The 15,875-nt window shown below is 40.0% G+C and overlaps 1 protein-coding gene across 6 annotated transcripts in view; it reads right to left on the bottom strand.

Annotated features, from left to right (window-relative positions):
• Positions 1-287: 287 nt before the first annotated feature.
• INO80D (INO80 complex subunit D) overlaps positions 288-15,875 on the bottom strand; it is a 45,928-nt gene continuing 30,340 nt past the window's right edge. For 4 of the 6 annotated variants that reach the window (XM_027880185.1, XM_027880180.1, XM_027880186.1 and 1 more), the window contains 4 exons: positions 14,915-15,132; positions 14,370-14,527; positions 12,212-13,404; positions 4,502-6,143 (listed from right to left, as the gene is read on the bottom strand). In XM_027880185.1, coding sequence (XP_027735986.1) covers positions 12,236-13,404; positions 14,370-14,527; positions 14,915-15,132 — 1,545 coding nt within the window. In that variant the 3' untranslated portion in view covers positions 4,502-6,143; positions 12,212-12,235. Of the gene's footprint in view, positions 1,649-4,501; positions 6,144-8,173; positions 11,780-12,211; positions 13,405-14,369; positions 14,528-14,914; positions 15,133-15,875 lie in introns of those variants that run through there. The other 2 variants (XM_027880181.1, XM_027880183.1) reach the window with 2 other exon arrangements.

Below are 15,875 nucleotides of genomic sequence, written 5' to 3'. Positions count from 1 at the left end.
CTGGTCTCCAGACCAGTGATCCAGAGCTAGAAAGTACTATAATTAGAATTAGGACAGAGACTGAAGACCCCAAGTTGATTGCAAAACTAATTAGCTAATGTTATTACAAAGTAACAGAGAATAAGCAAGAGCAGAATCAGACTCTACAGCAATCTAAGCAAAGGACAGTTTAATAACTGTACTTAGGATATGTTTTAAAGGAAAAAAGAAATCACTTTATGGATTATATTTCATCCTGGGCAATATCCATACATCTTAGACTTAGCAAAATGGCTTGGAGAAGAGGGTTTCATCATAGTAAACACAGCTACTTCACAGCAAGATTTATTAATACATCCAAAAGAAAGAAAGAAAATCATTTTGTCACACTATATACAGATAATACATACAGTGTTTTATACACATATTACATCAGTTTTTACACAAGAAAAATATACATAAAAATGTAAACTTTTGTATACAAAAACCCTTAAACAAATAAAAGAAGGACCAGATAACAAAAGGAGACCAATCTATCATCATTTAATTGATTTTTTTTTTAAATGGTAATACAGTACATTCATTGAGAAGTATGAGGAACATGTGAGCCAACCTTTCCTATTTAAAGGGAAAGTACAAACACGAGCTTTCCTACCCGCCCCTGGAATGCTGTCCGTGAGCCTCCAGCACTAGAAGCAGTAGTGCGAGTTGCCATCACTGCCAGGGACCCCGAAGGAAGGGACCCTTCTTCTTGGGCATCTCCATGCACAACACTCTCCAAAAGCGACACATCCGCAGCAGCCGCCTGGCCTGGGCTTTTTGTGCGTATTAGCTAGACCTCCAGCTAATACCATGAGACGGGCTGCGGCAATGCAAGTTTGTATGTTCCCTTTAAGCAGTCATTAAGTGGATTAGCTTTGCTGGAGTAAGTTGCTTATTTTTCCCAATGTACGGTATGCTGAACACGTGTCAGGGATGAGAGGGGAAAAAGGAAGGGGTGTAAGAGACTGCTAATCCTTGCTACCATGCAGTTACTTCAAAATCAGGTACATTTGCAAGCTACAATTCACTGGTTCAAAATACACTGCCTCACCTTTGCTTTCCCACTGCAACTTGTTTACATTTTAAACTCTAGTGACTGAACAACTGTATGAGGCTCTTTGTTACAAGGCTGTTTCTGATATCAAAGCATGATCAAGCTACCTTTAAAATGACACCAAACACAAACTTCTCGGAGACAGCCTTAAAAAGAATGAGCGTTCCCTCTAAGCACTTCAGATTGTCCATTTGCCACCTTCTTTTATTAATTCTAGGATAAATATATCTACCCTTAACTGCAAAAAGGGTATTGGTTGAGTTTCTGACATCTGTTTTGCTCCACTTGCAGATAAACATTTTTGGGAATTGAAGGGGAAAAAAACCCAAAAGACAAACCCACAACAATAAACCCAAATTCTAAAACCTCAGCCATCAAATAAGAAGGGAATTATTTAACATGTTGGTGAAAAAACTGTTGCAGAAACTTGTTGGAAACAAACAGACGATAGATTCCAATGAAGGCTCCTCACATTAAATAAGTTAGACTGGTTACAGACATCTTCAATAAAAACATCCATCCTCCACAAAGTATGTTAAAATGTAACACAATAGTGATGCACTGGCATTTCTCCTAAAAAGGACAGAAGGACATGAAATCTCCTTAGTGATATCAGTACTAGTGAATGTAGGAGGTGAACAATGATTTACGAAAGTAATGAGGGAAAAAGCTGTGTAAAAGAAACCATGAATCATTAATTATAATTGGACAAAAGGGGGATGGGGCAGAATGCAACTACAGTATGCCTCAGAAACACCTGAAGAAAATAAATACTTAAAAACTTGTGTTTTCATTTCTTTCTTAGGTCCATCTAAACAATGGTGGGAGTAAGGGCTTGTCTGCTTGCTTTTGGTTTTTTGTTTTCTCTTTTTTTTTTTTCTTTTTAAGACTAACAATGCTCCTAGTAAAAATTCAAAAGACAATTACAAATGGCTTTAGATAATTAAAAGTCTCCTTTTTAAAATAAAACTTTGATAACACATTTCTCCATATTTTCTATATAATGCAGCTTCAGTGAAAATAAGTCATAAGGGACAGCAATTTGCAAAAAAGTGTGGAAAAAAATTGCCAACCAAGGTTCATTACATATACATATGTATATGCAGGACATCTACACTCTATATACATATTTAATATACGTACGCATGAGTATATATCAGGAGATAACCAGCAGGTACATTCTCCACATACATAAACTGAAATAGCGTAATAGACGTGTGTGTATAAATATACATTATACACACCCAGTACACAGACATACCCATACACACGCCCCAACATATGTATTATAGAAATCATCATGTATGATTGCATGAAAGCTCAGATGAAACAGTACACCAGTTACCTTTTCCTAACAGAAATTCAAGGAAGACAAGATTCCACGGCTGAATTGTGGCCAAGAAAAACTGTTTCATAGCCATCCTGAAAACATGGAATCCGGTATGGCTCGATGACAGAACTGGAGCAGCATTCTCCATTGAAACTGAAGCCTAAGTTACACAGTGCTTAAATGTGACTGAGCAGGTTGCTGACAGCTGCTTTCTGCTAAAAGGATATAGAAGCTCCATTTAGCCAGAAAACAGAAAATAAAACACTTAAAACCACAATTTACTTGCCTAAGCAAGATCACCCAATACACAATTAGATGCAAAGTGCTAGCACGTTAATGGTCAACTCTGTATACCGTTTTAAAATCTCGTTTATGGTAAAGTGTAATAAGCTGTGTTTCTCTTGATGTCTGATGACAACCCCACTGCTCAGAGCACAGGGCTGCCTTCTGCGTACTGCCTGTGTTATGAGAAACACAAACCCAACTCCTTTTTTCTTCTTGGGGCTGAAAATTGGAAAAGATAATTTTTGGTGGGTAGAGTTTCCTCATTTAGACCATTTAAATATGATGCTGGGTTAACCTTTTAATATGCTAGGAAGCTTTGCATCAGGTTCTATGAAAAGTTTATATTCATCTGCAAATCAATCACAGTTGTACCGAAGCACAACTGAATAGCTGGGAAATTTTGCATAAATTCAAGCAGGTGCTCAGGGCCCAATTCAGCTGCCACTACAGTCACCAAGAAAATTTCCCTAATGCATAAGCAGAGTTGGATTGTGTCATTAAAGCTGATTGCTGCTAGCAAGAGAAACTGTAGAGATGCAGGGACAAGGAGCAGCTGGAATGGAGGGAATGGAGCAGAGAAGCAGAAGAGGTTGGCATTGCAAGAGGCCTAAACAAGTCTTAATATAAAACAGAGACATACCAAGGAAACTGCACTGTGAGGGCTGAGGTAACACAAAGCAGTGGTGACCAAGATCAGATCAGTCACTGAGTCATCCAGGTCCCTCAGAAGAATTAACAAAAACTCGTCTGGCACAAGGGCTTACCTGTTACACGTGTTACGTGGATAGTCCCTCTCTTTAGCTCACACACTGACCTCATGTTTCAACTAATGCACATGTGTGTGACACAATGTATATTCCATCTATACATCTGTATGCGCTTATATGTAGATTTAGACTGATTGCATTCATATGTATTTATTGTACATCATGAGGGCAAGTCCACATTTAGCAAAGTGCTACCATTGTCTCATATACAGATACATCTCTCTGTACAGGTATACACAAAAATGGGTCTATTCTTCCCCATAAAGACATAAAGATTTATGCTCCTAATTCGCATTACCACCAAAAAAACAGAAGGAAAGGCCTCTGACAACTTCCACCTCCCTGCCCTTTTGCCTGTAAGCATATGTGCCAGAAACAAATTGTGGAGAGAAGGAAAGGGGGAGGGATGCCTGGGGGGTATCAACATAATGATAGGGAGGGGTATATAAAAAAATTGAAAAAATTTCTAAATTTCTGTGCAATATTGGAAGCTCTGTTTTTCTAAACAGGTTTTAAAAGTCACCAGGATCATCATAATTAGAAGTGATATTGTATGAATAAATAACAATTAAGTTCCTTTCTCCAGCCTAAATAGAACAGTATGAAGAGTAAGCCAATCTGTAGGAATGTTTCTGATTTCTCACAATTTCAAGTGAGAACTCCCATAAGGAAATCTTCCTTCTCCAATTAGGAAAAAACAGGTAAGTGGCCACAATCAAATTCAGAATTTCACAGAACAAGTGAAACTCCCTGGATTTAATGCATATTTTGTTCTGTAATCCCACAACAGCAAAAAGAAGATCTTCATGAAAGAAAAATAATTTTGAAGACAAGACCCTTTTATGGAATGGAGACCACTCCACAAACAACTTACAACCTAATTGGAAAACACAAGTACGCTGATGGACAATATTTTCCGAGTCAGACCATAGGAGATTCAGGTATTAATTTGCAAAGATACAGCAATTTTCACACCTCCCCATCCCACCCATTGCAAACCTTCCCATTCAGTTTCTCCTGAAAAACTCATTTCTCCCATCACTTCTCCTCCCCACTTTGTTTTATTTAAAGGCTGTCTTTGGGAGCTTGGTATTTTCATGGCATTTTAAACAGGGCTCAATGCAACTCATTTGAAAAACAGAAAAATTGACATGATATCAGAGTTAGCCTTATAACAGCAGATTATATAGTAGAGAGTTTCAGTTATTTATACAACAGTAAGGACATAACAACCCCCTACTAAATAATCACATTTCTACAATACATTCCATCACCTCTCAACTACTTTTCTCTTTACAAAACTATGACCTACATACAATATACACATTCGTATCGCACATACATCCCCCCCCAATGCATATTTTTTTGTGTGTATATATAATACATACATGCACACAAGCAGTCTAATTCTATTTATAAGTCACAGTGGGAATTCCTTTGTGAGGAAAGGAGGGGAAAAATTCCTGAATAAGACACTGTAGATTCCTAATGTTCCAACTTTTTAAATTCCAACTCACAGAGCTAACTGGAAATAAATACATTAAAAAAAAAGAAAAGGTCTTACAAACTTGGTTCACAACTTCCAGCTACAGTAGTTGGATTTTTAAAATTTGATCTATTTACCCTGTAACTAAATTTCTAATCATAGGTACAAACCACGGATAAATTATTGCAGAATGTAACACTCAAATTTTAAAAAGAGTTATAGGAACAGTAATATAAGGGTTAAAAAGAGTTCTATACTTGTTGATACAGGATACCATTTTATTTTATTTATATATATATCTATATATAGATATAGATATCTGCAAGGTAGCAAAGAATAGCTGTACACCTTGACACGGCAAAGATCCAGTGTAAAAAGGTGCTTCACTAGTTTGTTTTTCCAAAAAAGCTTGTATATAATTTTATAGCTATTAAAAACACATATGCAACATAATTCATTACACTCAATACAGCTTTAGTATAAAACTTATAATTTATGAGGTGATGTTAATAGCATAAATTAATATACCATTTCTCTTAAAATCTACAATAAGTATTCTGAAAGCTCATTGGGGAAGGGTATCTTTAAATAAAAAGTTTAAAGCTGAGCGTGATGAAAAAGATTCTGTATGTTGAACTTGAGATGAGAGCCCCGAGAAGAGAAAGAGTCCTTAAGCCAGACATCGTTGACTATAAAACTGAACAAAGATTTCTCCTTCTTGCGCTCTCACTTAGGTGACGCTCTACCTTAAATTATTATTTACTTCTTAAAACTATTTATTTTTTTTTCTTTTTTTCTTTTTTTTTGTGTGTGTGTGTGTGTGGTTTTTTTTGTTTGTTTTTTTTTTTTTTTTGTTAACTGCCCTTATTTCCACAAGGAATCCCTGAGACATACCCAAAACTGTACAGTGAAGGTCATCACTGTTCAGAGAAACTGGTTCAACCCCTTCTGGTAGGATGTAGCTATTTTGCATGAGAATCAAAATGTCCATCACGTCAGAATTAATCTATTTGCACCAGAACCAACTACACTGTTTAAGACGCAGGTTAGAGAGTCATTTCAGGGTAAATCAGTCCACTCCAAGGTAGAAGCCAACGCCATCGCAGTTAGCTACATCAGAGCAATCTGCACCAAAGTTAAAGTTTTCCAGAAGGTATCTGGGAACGTTACCTATCCAGAGTTCATCTCCGTGGGCACCAGCTGACAACGACAGAAAGCAGGTTAAACATTAGCATTACTGGACCAAGTTCAACATGCCTATGCGGTCGACACGCGGGCACTCTGGACATCTCACTGTGTGTGTGTTTGGGGACTAGCAAGGGGAAGGGTATGAAGAATGCATTTTTCTACAGCAAGTAAGTACAGTTTTATGGTCAAAAGCCCAAGTTTCATCCTATTCACTTCCAAACCAAATTCTGTGACCTAGAGTAGACTGAAAAGGTGCCAACGCTTGTTTCAAGGAGACATATAAAGAAAGCCTTCTCCAACTATTTCTGTCAACATACAGCTGCACCTTCTTTCTCCTTTCATGCTTCCACTGCATTTAACTTATTCCACAGTAGCTGGAGAAGGAATATGTGAATGCAGAGTAAAACAGGGGAAAGCAAAGAACTCAACAACGAGAAGCACCAGAAGAGCAAAGGGAAAAGCTCCCCAAATAGTCACTACTGTGTTGTTTTTTAAAAAAAAGAGGCTGAAGACATGAGAGAGAAAATAGTTTTAAGATGCATCTTTTCTAACTTCTTCTCCTCCACCAAACTTTTCTTCCCAACAACAGTGTTTTTGTCTATTTTTAAAGACAAGACCAAAACTTTTCCTGATAAGAGCTAAGGTCTCTCATGACCAGATCTCTCCTAAAGTCCAACTTTAAGTTTAATAAACACAAATGTAGATTTTTTTCACCAACTCTCCTTACTTTTATTTGGGCTTGTGCGTATTAAGAAAGAATAATTTCAGTTTTTCTTTGTGACTTTCTACTGACACACTTCTCAAAAGAATAGGAACTTCTGAGAAGGTAAACTCTTGCTAAAAATACCTGTATATTTACTGCTAGAGTGTGCACTCCCGTGATCAATGTTGTATCCTCAGCATCTAGTTCATGACATATTAGCATGCTGTGAAACATCTCCTTACTCACTGATCTGAGAAATACTTTGATCTATTGCACTGTCATTCTAGCATCCAAAATGTATGTTATGAATTGCAGTGATCTCTCCTCCTTTTCATTTTACAGTCAGATTCACTTAGAGCTACGGAAGACTTACCAGTTGGCATTACTTACACTGGAGAAGTGTCTGAGAACGGGAAAATAGAACCAAGAATGATGAAGAATGTAGAGTGAAAGGAAATAAAGTAGGTACAAGAAGTAGCCCACAAATTCCCATTATTTAATATTACCAAAAGATCAGAAAGAACTTGTGTTCAGAAGATGAGAAAGACCTAAAGATCTGACCAGCACATTAGCCCAAAACTATTCCTTCAGTTCCTGTTTCTACCACCACTGGATCTTGCACAGGAAACTCCTTCACACGTGAAAACCACAAAAGCAAAAATACACCAGTTCCACCAGGTAAGCTGCCCAGACAGCCGCACAAACATCTCACTGCAGAAAATCACTGCAGGTAAGTTTTCGGTTGTTTGTCTGCTGAAAGCACCTCCTGCCACTGTCTCTGCGTCCCTCAAGTCTTGAAAGGTGCAATTTACAGGTAGCTGGATCTTCTAAAAATGCATCCCTCCTCTCTGCCCAAAGGCTCATCCTGTTGGAGAATTCACGAGTGGATTTAGCTCAGCGCAGCACAAAGAGAAGGAGAAATACCCTTGGAGGCCTGCCAATGGCTACAGGGAAATGCAGCAGCAAGGAGGCTGCAGGAGCTCAGGGAGCTGGTGTTCAGAAGCAGTGTGGGTAGCCATCACGGCCAGCTTCTCAGGGAAGACACCTATTCAGTGTTTATTGTACACTTTTGTAGGACTCTACTGGCAAGCAGATTCAATCCCAGACAGTATTTAGATGTGGTTGCAGCAAAACAAAGCTTCAAACTGAATTTGGCTACTGGTTTGCAGGTTCAATCCTAGGCCTTTTGTCTTGACACCTAAAGCCAGTGGCATCACACCGTCCCTAACTGCCTACAACAGAATTTCCCAGTTTTCAATAGTCATCTTCCTCTGAGAAAAGATAATTAAAAATTTAAAAGCCAATTCCCTTAGCTTTTCTTTGCTACTCTCCTTTGACAATTTTTTTTGATTTTTGCCTAGCAGGTGCTAAGCTTCTCATGGCTTTCCAATGCTTTCCAAATGAGAACTGCAAATCCCCATTTTCCGTGGGAAATCTAGCTCTTGCCATCTTTTCCACAGTGCCTGAGGCAGACCTGCAACTGTGCTACCTCCCAGCTTTATCAATTTAAAGCCTTTGTGCTCAACCATAGAGAGAAGCATGCTACTGTAATGAGAATGGATCTAAGCAAGAACCTGGAGGAACTGGAAGGCGGGAGGAAAAAATTATGCATCTTTTCCATCTTCTTGCATCACACATACATCTTTTTGTACCATAATAATTACAAGGGCAAAGAACAAATCAGCTTTGAGCTATCTAAGCACATAGGGCTCCCCTCAAAGTTGGTGTAAAGTCTTTCCAGGTGAAAGGAAACATCAAAGCCTATGGGTAAAGAATGCCTCAGACACCAGGCCAGCATGAAGCTGTTCCTGATAAGCCTCCATACACTGTAAAAATTCATCTTAAGTACTTTTGTACAAAGACTAATTGAGGTGCTATTACTGCCAAAAGTGATGTTACATATTCTATTCTATGTCTAATTTTTTTTCAGTTCTTTAAAACTCAAATCTTATGTAAAGAAATTAACCTTTAGGTTCAACTAGACTTGTTCCATTTGTTAATATGTAAAGGGTACAACAGGTATTAAGTGTTTCAAATTAATGAACTGAAATTGCTACACTGGCTCTTTGGTGAAAGGGTGATGAGAGTGCTAATTGCTGTAAGAGCTGATACTCAAAACCTTTGTGAGGGACCATGGATTCTACTTGGGAACCACATAAGTAACAGCCTTGAGGACTGCCTTAACCAGACGTGCAGTATTTCCCAGAGGAAGAGGTATGAAACATCTCTGACTGCACCTACCCCTCAATTGGATCTCTTGCATCCAATAGTAAGACACTGATGCACTGAAGTCAACAGGCTGTGTGGGTGTAGAAGCCCACCTGGAATGATCCACCTTGTAAAGCTAAGATCAGGACCCGTAACTGCTTGTTAGGCTGTAACCATGACATTGGTGGCAGTGAAAAAATGGGAGGTGAACCACGAAAAGGCAAGTGTGGTGGCCCATTTCAGAACACTGTGTCAAACAGGACAGAGGGATTCCTATTTCAAATGTATACAAACTGAAGTTTATTTTTAAAAGTGCAGATTTATTGCAAACTTAGTTTGCTCATTGAAAAATATTATGCAGTCACTTTTCTGGGAAGAGTCATCAAGGGATATATAGAAATGGAAATCTAAGTGGGGGAAGAGAGTTGATATCCTAGGCTACTTTAGAGAAATGCAGGTACAAAAAGCCATTGATTTCAAATGGGAATTACAGACCTGCATACCTCTGACAGCTTTTGAAATTCCCTTCTAGATCAACACAGAGATCAGGAGCTGGGTTCTGTTCTGAGTTAGATCAGTACAAACTCAAAATGACCCTAGATGAAAAAGCTCCTTTGTCATTTATACCAAGGAGACCAAGGAGAACTTTGCTCTCAGTTCCTCTCCTCTCCTTCCCCCCAGCATTTGCTAAGAAAGGGAAATGTGATGTGGGGCAAATATACTCTGCCCTAGTTTGACGGGCACAAGAACCATTTCAAGACCAAAGTCCTGAAACCAGTGTACAGAAATTAACACCCTCGAATGCACAAGAAGATTAAAGAATAAACTATTTGGTATACTAGTTCTCCACTCCTTTTCAGTCATCTGAACACACTGAAGAAGGTATATGGACACAACAAAAACCATTTGCAAATCAAACAGTTGTCTCCTCAACAAAGTATGGGTAACATAATACAAAAATAAATAAAAGCCTTGTTAGATTTGCCTCATTCACAATTCCTCAATCAGCAGGACAATCACAAGCAGGATTTCATAGGCTTCAATTAAACTTTTTATGTGATTTAAAAACATTTAAATGTTACAAACATATTTAAATCACCACTTAAAAATATTCGGCTTATATTATTAAGATCTATTTCACCTAAGTATGAAATAATGACTTTGTAACAACAGAAGCATGAAAATAATTTTTGTTTCCTCCACCCACATACACTTGCAATTTCAGATAAGGACATATGCATCATCCATGCTCTTTTATATTTAAAAAGGACAGATCTTTCATGAAAAGAGGGATAGTATGATTGCTACAATAGTAAGACACAAGACCTATCGCATTTAAATTCTGTTCCTTAGGAAGATGGAAGGAGAGGTTTGAGTCACAGATTTTGGTGTGTGCCTGACTGCAAAATGAATTTCTATAGCAACTAAACTTTGTTCAACGATCCTTTGCTCCAAAAACTTATTAGGTGTCCCTATTACATGTGCTTGGTTATCTATTAATTTCCTGAAATAGACTACAATACATGTAGGTAGGACTTCTTCCTGTAAGGTAGAATGAAATCCATCTTCTATAGTAAAAGACTGAAATGAAGAATATTGTATTTTCTCTCCTCTGCATCTCTCAGAAACAAATCAAGAAGAGTAGAGACTTGTTATATTAAATAAGAGCTACTTTTAAAGTCAGAGTACAGTAGCAAATTTGAGTCCTATAGAGTTACAAGCAAAGTCTTTTGTTTCCTTCTTGCTAAGAAGATGCAAGTAAACACCTCAGAATTTCTGCTGCTGCTATCTCTTGGTTTCAAAAAGGTAAAATTAAAAAACAAAAATAATTTAAAAAAATCTAAAACTTAGCTGACTCCTTTCTTTAGGAACTGAAATTACTACCAAAGAATCTGAATACTATCTTTAGCAGGTGATCAGTACAAACAAAACCATCCTGCAGACAGAAGGAATTCTTACCTATTTTGCTTTAGTGATTTCTCTTTTGGTTAGCCATGACTGCTGATAGATACCTGCTAGTTCCTTACATACATTCAGCTTCTCAAACAGAGGATCAAACCCTACACATGGCAAAAAACCTATATGGCTCTCAGGGGATTAGAAACTATCCAAGAAAGTCTCCCTAGCTTGACATATTTTGAGAAATGCATCCATTTGAAACTTGCAAAGGGTCTGACCTAGACTTGTGTGTATGGGCAGAATACCAACCAAATTCTTCCAGTTTCAGCTGGGAAATACCTGTTAGCCTGTCAGGCAAAGAATTCTGGACAAAGACACACTTGAAAAGGCAAACCATCAATGCTACAAGGCCACAGTAATTCAGCAAGGAAGGGAACTTCTGCACAGGAATCTTCACGAATCCATCGTCTATATCGATCCTGTTTCATTTTTTTTCCCTGGGCTAACTTCGTATCAGCCTTCAAACTGATGGGCAACCAGTCAACTGATCCCTTTGCTACTCAATGAATTACAAATCATGATAATAAAAAAACCCCAAAATCAGCATGCACTAAGAACAGTGACCAGTTCTGGAAGGGGACAACTCCCACTTCTTCACCAAAAGAAGAAAAGGAATTCTGCTCCCTGTGCCCCAAACATACACACGCACACAGAGGAGGTCAAGAGACTATTTTAAAAAACTGCCAAACTCATCCTTGAACCACGATCTTGATTTAGGACTTCAGCACACCATTCTCAAATCAATGTGTGCGGCCAAGTTTTCCATGCCAGATGCTACCTTTGGAAAAAAAGTAAATTAAAAATAAAATAAATAAATCGAGAGACTTCTGCCCACTGGAAAACTTTCTACCAGATGCTAATGGGATGGCAAGCACTGATCCGAACCCTAGGGAACAGTAACATGCATCAATGATCTGAGGTATCTTCCCATTTCTAGGTCTTACTGCTAAGATCGATTACATCCAGTAACTGTGCTGTATCCTTAAGGAATTATTGGGGAATGGTGAACCTGCCTGCAATAAATGAGCACCAGTGCATAACAAGCACATGTGAACGCTACAGCAAGGTTCACAAAGGGCTAACCCTGGTCAGTACTGAAGCAGGGGTTTTCTTCTCAACCCCCTCCTAAAAAACAGGGAAGGAAGAGAGGACAGAAAAATTAAAGAAAAAGGAAAAAAGAAAATATAGAAAATACAGGTCCCCCATCTACCTGCATGGAGCCAGGCAGACAAGCTCAGTTGGAGGTGGTGAAGGGCGCGGATGCGTTATTGGTACTGGTAGCGGTGGCACCGGTCACTGCGAAGCCCGTGGGAGGAGCTATGGAGCTGTGGCTGGGCTGCAGGTCCTTGGGAATGCCACTGTGGGAGCTCAGCTGGTGCCCAAAGGCTGCGCTGAACTGAGGGAGCTGTTGTTTAGGGGAGGTGGAGCCCATGAGTTCAGCAGAGGCAGGACCCATGCCACTAAAACTGGTCTGCGGTAACCCCGGAAGCACACTGGAGCTGTTGGGGGTCACAGTGGCGAAGGCAGGCTGTGTGGTCTCTGAGTGCGAGGTGGTAGGTGGTGTGGACAGGGAGGTGGACAGGAGGTGTCCATCTGCACCAAGAAGGTTGCTAAACGGAGAGGGGTCCCCAAGATTGACAGGAAGATTTCCCCAGTGAGTTCTGGGGTTGACCACCCCACTAAGTGGCACATCCAGCTGAGTTGGGAGCAAGTGCTGTGCCATCATGGGCATCTCTGCTGAGAAGGTAGCTGCCAAGTTATCACCAGAGAAGGATGTGGTGTGAGGGGATGTGATATGGTCACTGTAGGGAGACGGCACATGCTCACTATCGTAATGGCTTCCATGGGGTGAGGAGTGTGAATGGTCACTGCTGTATTGCTGTCGTGAGGTGATCAGGTCATCTGCCTTGCTCAGCAGCTGGGCAGGGTGGGGCCTCTGGGAGGCATGGCTGCCATCATGAAGTCCATGAAACTGTCCCGGGAAGGCTCTCTCCCCAAGGCCACTCTGGCTTATCAGAGCGGCAGAAGTAAGGCCAACGTTGGCTGGGGCTGAGAACTGCCCCTGGATCTGCCCTGCCAGGGGCGTAGGTGGGTTGGACAAGGTAGCAGAACGGAGCAAGTTCTCATCCAGCTCCAGACCGGAGAAATTATCGTGTACTATACGCCCATTCAACAGCTCCCCCAGATCCGTGTTAACCTCTCGACTCAAGGACTGCATTCCTGGAGCTCCAGCACCTGTAGAGAACACCCCTATCGCTCTATCTGACAGCTCCTGAACTGGCACACCATCTGTCTGTGTAAGTACTCCAATGGTACTCAGGCACTCAAGAGAAGTTACAGCCTGTAGGGCCCGTTCCAGTTCTTCAGCCTCTTCTGTAGTTGGAAGGAGATCTCCATTTTTACCTGTACAAACAGGGACACGATTAGTTAGCACTCACCTCTCAGGTGAGCCTGGCACTGGCACTCTAAGAATGCAGATGTATAGACAGTTCAGTACAGAGCTGCAGTGTATGATAACCTTCCAGCATTGCTTGCAGTACACAGAAAATATTATTCATCAGTCTTCACTAGGTAAGCAAGGTAAGAAAACCAAGAAATTATACCTTCCTCTTCAATGGAACTCCCCCTCTCCACCCTCCTTTTCCACATACTACAATGGGAGATGCCTCTTAAACTTACTTAAGCATTTTTACTTTAAGTCTAGTAAGATTTTCTTCAATGCTGCAATAACAGAAATGGTCCACAAATCCCTCTCTACTCACCAATATTACAGCCTGAACCTAAAATTTACACAGATAGTACAATTTAGGTTAATTTTGACTCAAACACAGTCTGATGTCATGTTATATCAGAAAATGACCAAAGAAATCACATACCCAACTCCAGGCTGTTCTAGTTTCTTTGTTGTATGTGATAGGTTCTGAGCTTTAGAATACAGAAATTCAGGCACAGTTCTGATCAAAAGCTAGTTTCAGTATTTAAAAATTTTATTCTCACTCTCTTCTCTTTTTATCAAAGGCCAATACTGACTGTGATTCCAGCCCCACTCAATGGCAGAAAGATGCCATTACTGTGAATACTCTTGATTAAACTGTAACACTGACAGGCAGTAAAACTGTAAAATGAATTATTAAAATACTAAACCAATTAGGATTTTCAAAGTAGCAATTATATGAGCAAGCAGAGAACTATACACAGCCTTCTTAAAGTCTGCTTTACTTCAGAGCTCACGAACAACAGACCAAATGCGCACTTCCTTCTCTAGAACTTATAATAAGAAAGGAAGCAACTCCCCAAAATGCAGTTTAGAAACACTCACTTCTTCAGTTCACTGACTGTGTTCATGCTAGCATAAAATAAAACGGTACCTTCAAAGAAATCAAAATCTTGCAAGTCATCGGGCAGCCGCGGCAGGACATCAGAGAAGTCCTCCTGATTCAATTCCAAGTCATGTGGAATGTCTGTGATTTCGTTGGCGATATCATCAGGCAGCTCATCAGCACTCAGCTCTGGTGTGGAGGGGCTCCTGAACAGAAAGTAACATCAGTCCCTGGTGTTCAACTCTGGTTCCTCCAAAGGACAACTATGAATGCATATCCATCTAGGACAGATGTTTCCCCACATTTTTTTACCCCATCATCTTGGCAAAAATGCATTTAGGAAGTTTTTTTAGGAAGCTTAGCCTATCACTAAATACGTAAGATGTGACATCAGGGTCAGAAGATTTTACCCATCAGACCCAATCATTGCTCAAATCCAAAATGACCTAAAGTTTTTTTTCAACAGTCACTGTAGATGCAATTTCTAACCCTGCTCCAGATGCTGATCAGCACAGCAAAATCACACCTTTCTCCGGTGCTCATTAACAACACTCAAAGCCACAGTGGGAAACTGGGGCAGGGCTACCACTGACCGTATGTGGGGTATCTCTACTGGCAGTGAGACACTGGGAGGCATGGTGAGGTTCCCTTGGGGCACTGCAGGAGGAATGGGTTTCTGGGGCCGGCGTGGGCCTCGTCTTCTCTTCTTCTTGTGTTTTTTGGTAAGTGCAGGTGGCTTCGTTTTTTTCCTGGGTTTCCTCTGCTGCTGGTGCTGAACTTTACGGGAGCTGTCTCCTCTCAAGAAATTATCCTTTGGGAGCAAAACAACAGCAAGGAGAGCATATTTATAACAGTTATTACTGGCCTTGTTTTTTTCACCCTGGCCATTCCACAGACATTCACATGTAATGTAAGAGAGACTGCTAACTTACACCCAGGCACAGCTATAAAACTTGATCTGCTTCCTTCCCCACTGATCCCAATGGCAAAAATAACGCAGACCAAATTTTGAGGTATGCTAAACACGAGATTTATCATACATGTAGTATCACTTTAAAAATTATCACAGCAAAACCTAACTAAACTAGTGCAAAACTGTAAGCCTTAGCAGCGCTCTTCAAAGTATTAAAGAAAAGACCAAACACTATTATGAGATGGTGTTAATGCAAATAGTCTGCAGCAGCGAAGCCAGGATCTTCAACTGTCCACTGCCATAACAGAGGGACAGCACTGAGGAAATGGATTTAATACTCTTGGACTCGGGTAAGGATGTGGGTAAACAACTATGGCCTTGTTGCTTCTGAACAGAAATCGCTGACCAATTGAAAAATAAATCAAACCATCATCAGTCTTCAGCTGCCATCATATTGGGAATGGCAGAGGATTGTATTTGCTACAGAAGTAATCCCTGAGACACTGAAGATGGCCTGGAAGAAGGGGAAAATCCCATACAAATCTGTGTAGCACAAACTCTCACATTTTAATCAAAAAAACTCCATAATTCACAACTATTGGAGAGGTTGGACAAAAGCAATAACAAAATCCTCACAATAA

This window comes from Empidonax traillii, unplaced genomic scaffold (assembly GCF_003031625.1).
Source record: "Empidonax traillii isolate 1590-97213 ecotype Southwest subspecies unplaced genomic scaffold, ASM303162v1 scaffold65:size4453928, whole genome shotgun sequence".
Taxonomy (NCBI): domain Eukaryota; kingdom Metazoa; phylum Chordata; class Aves; order Passeriformes; family Tyrannidae; genus Empidonax; species Empidonax traillii.
Note: the sequence above shows the minus strand (reverse complement) of the source record. Positions and strands in the feature narration are given on the sequence as shown.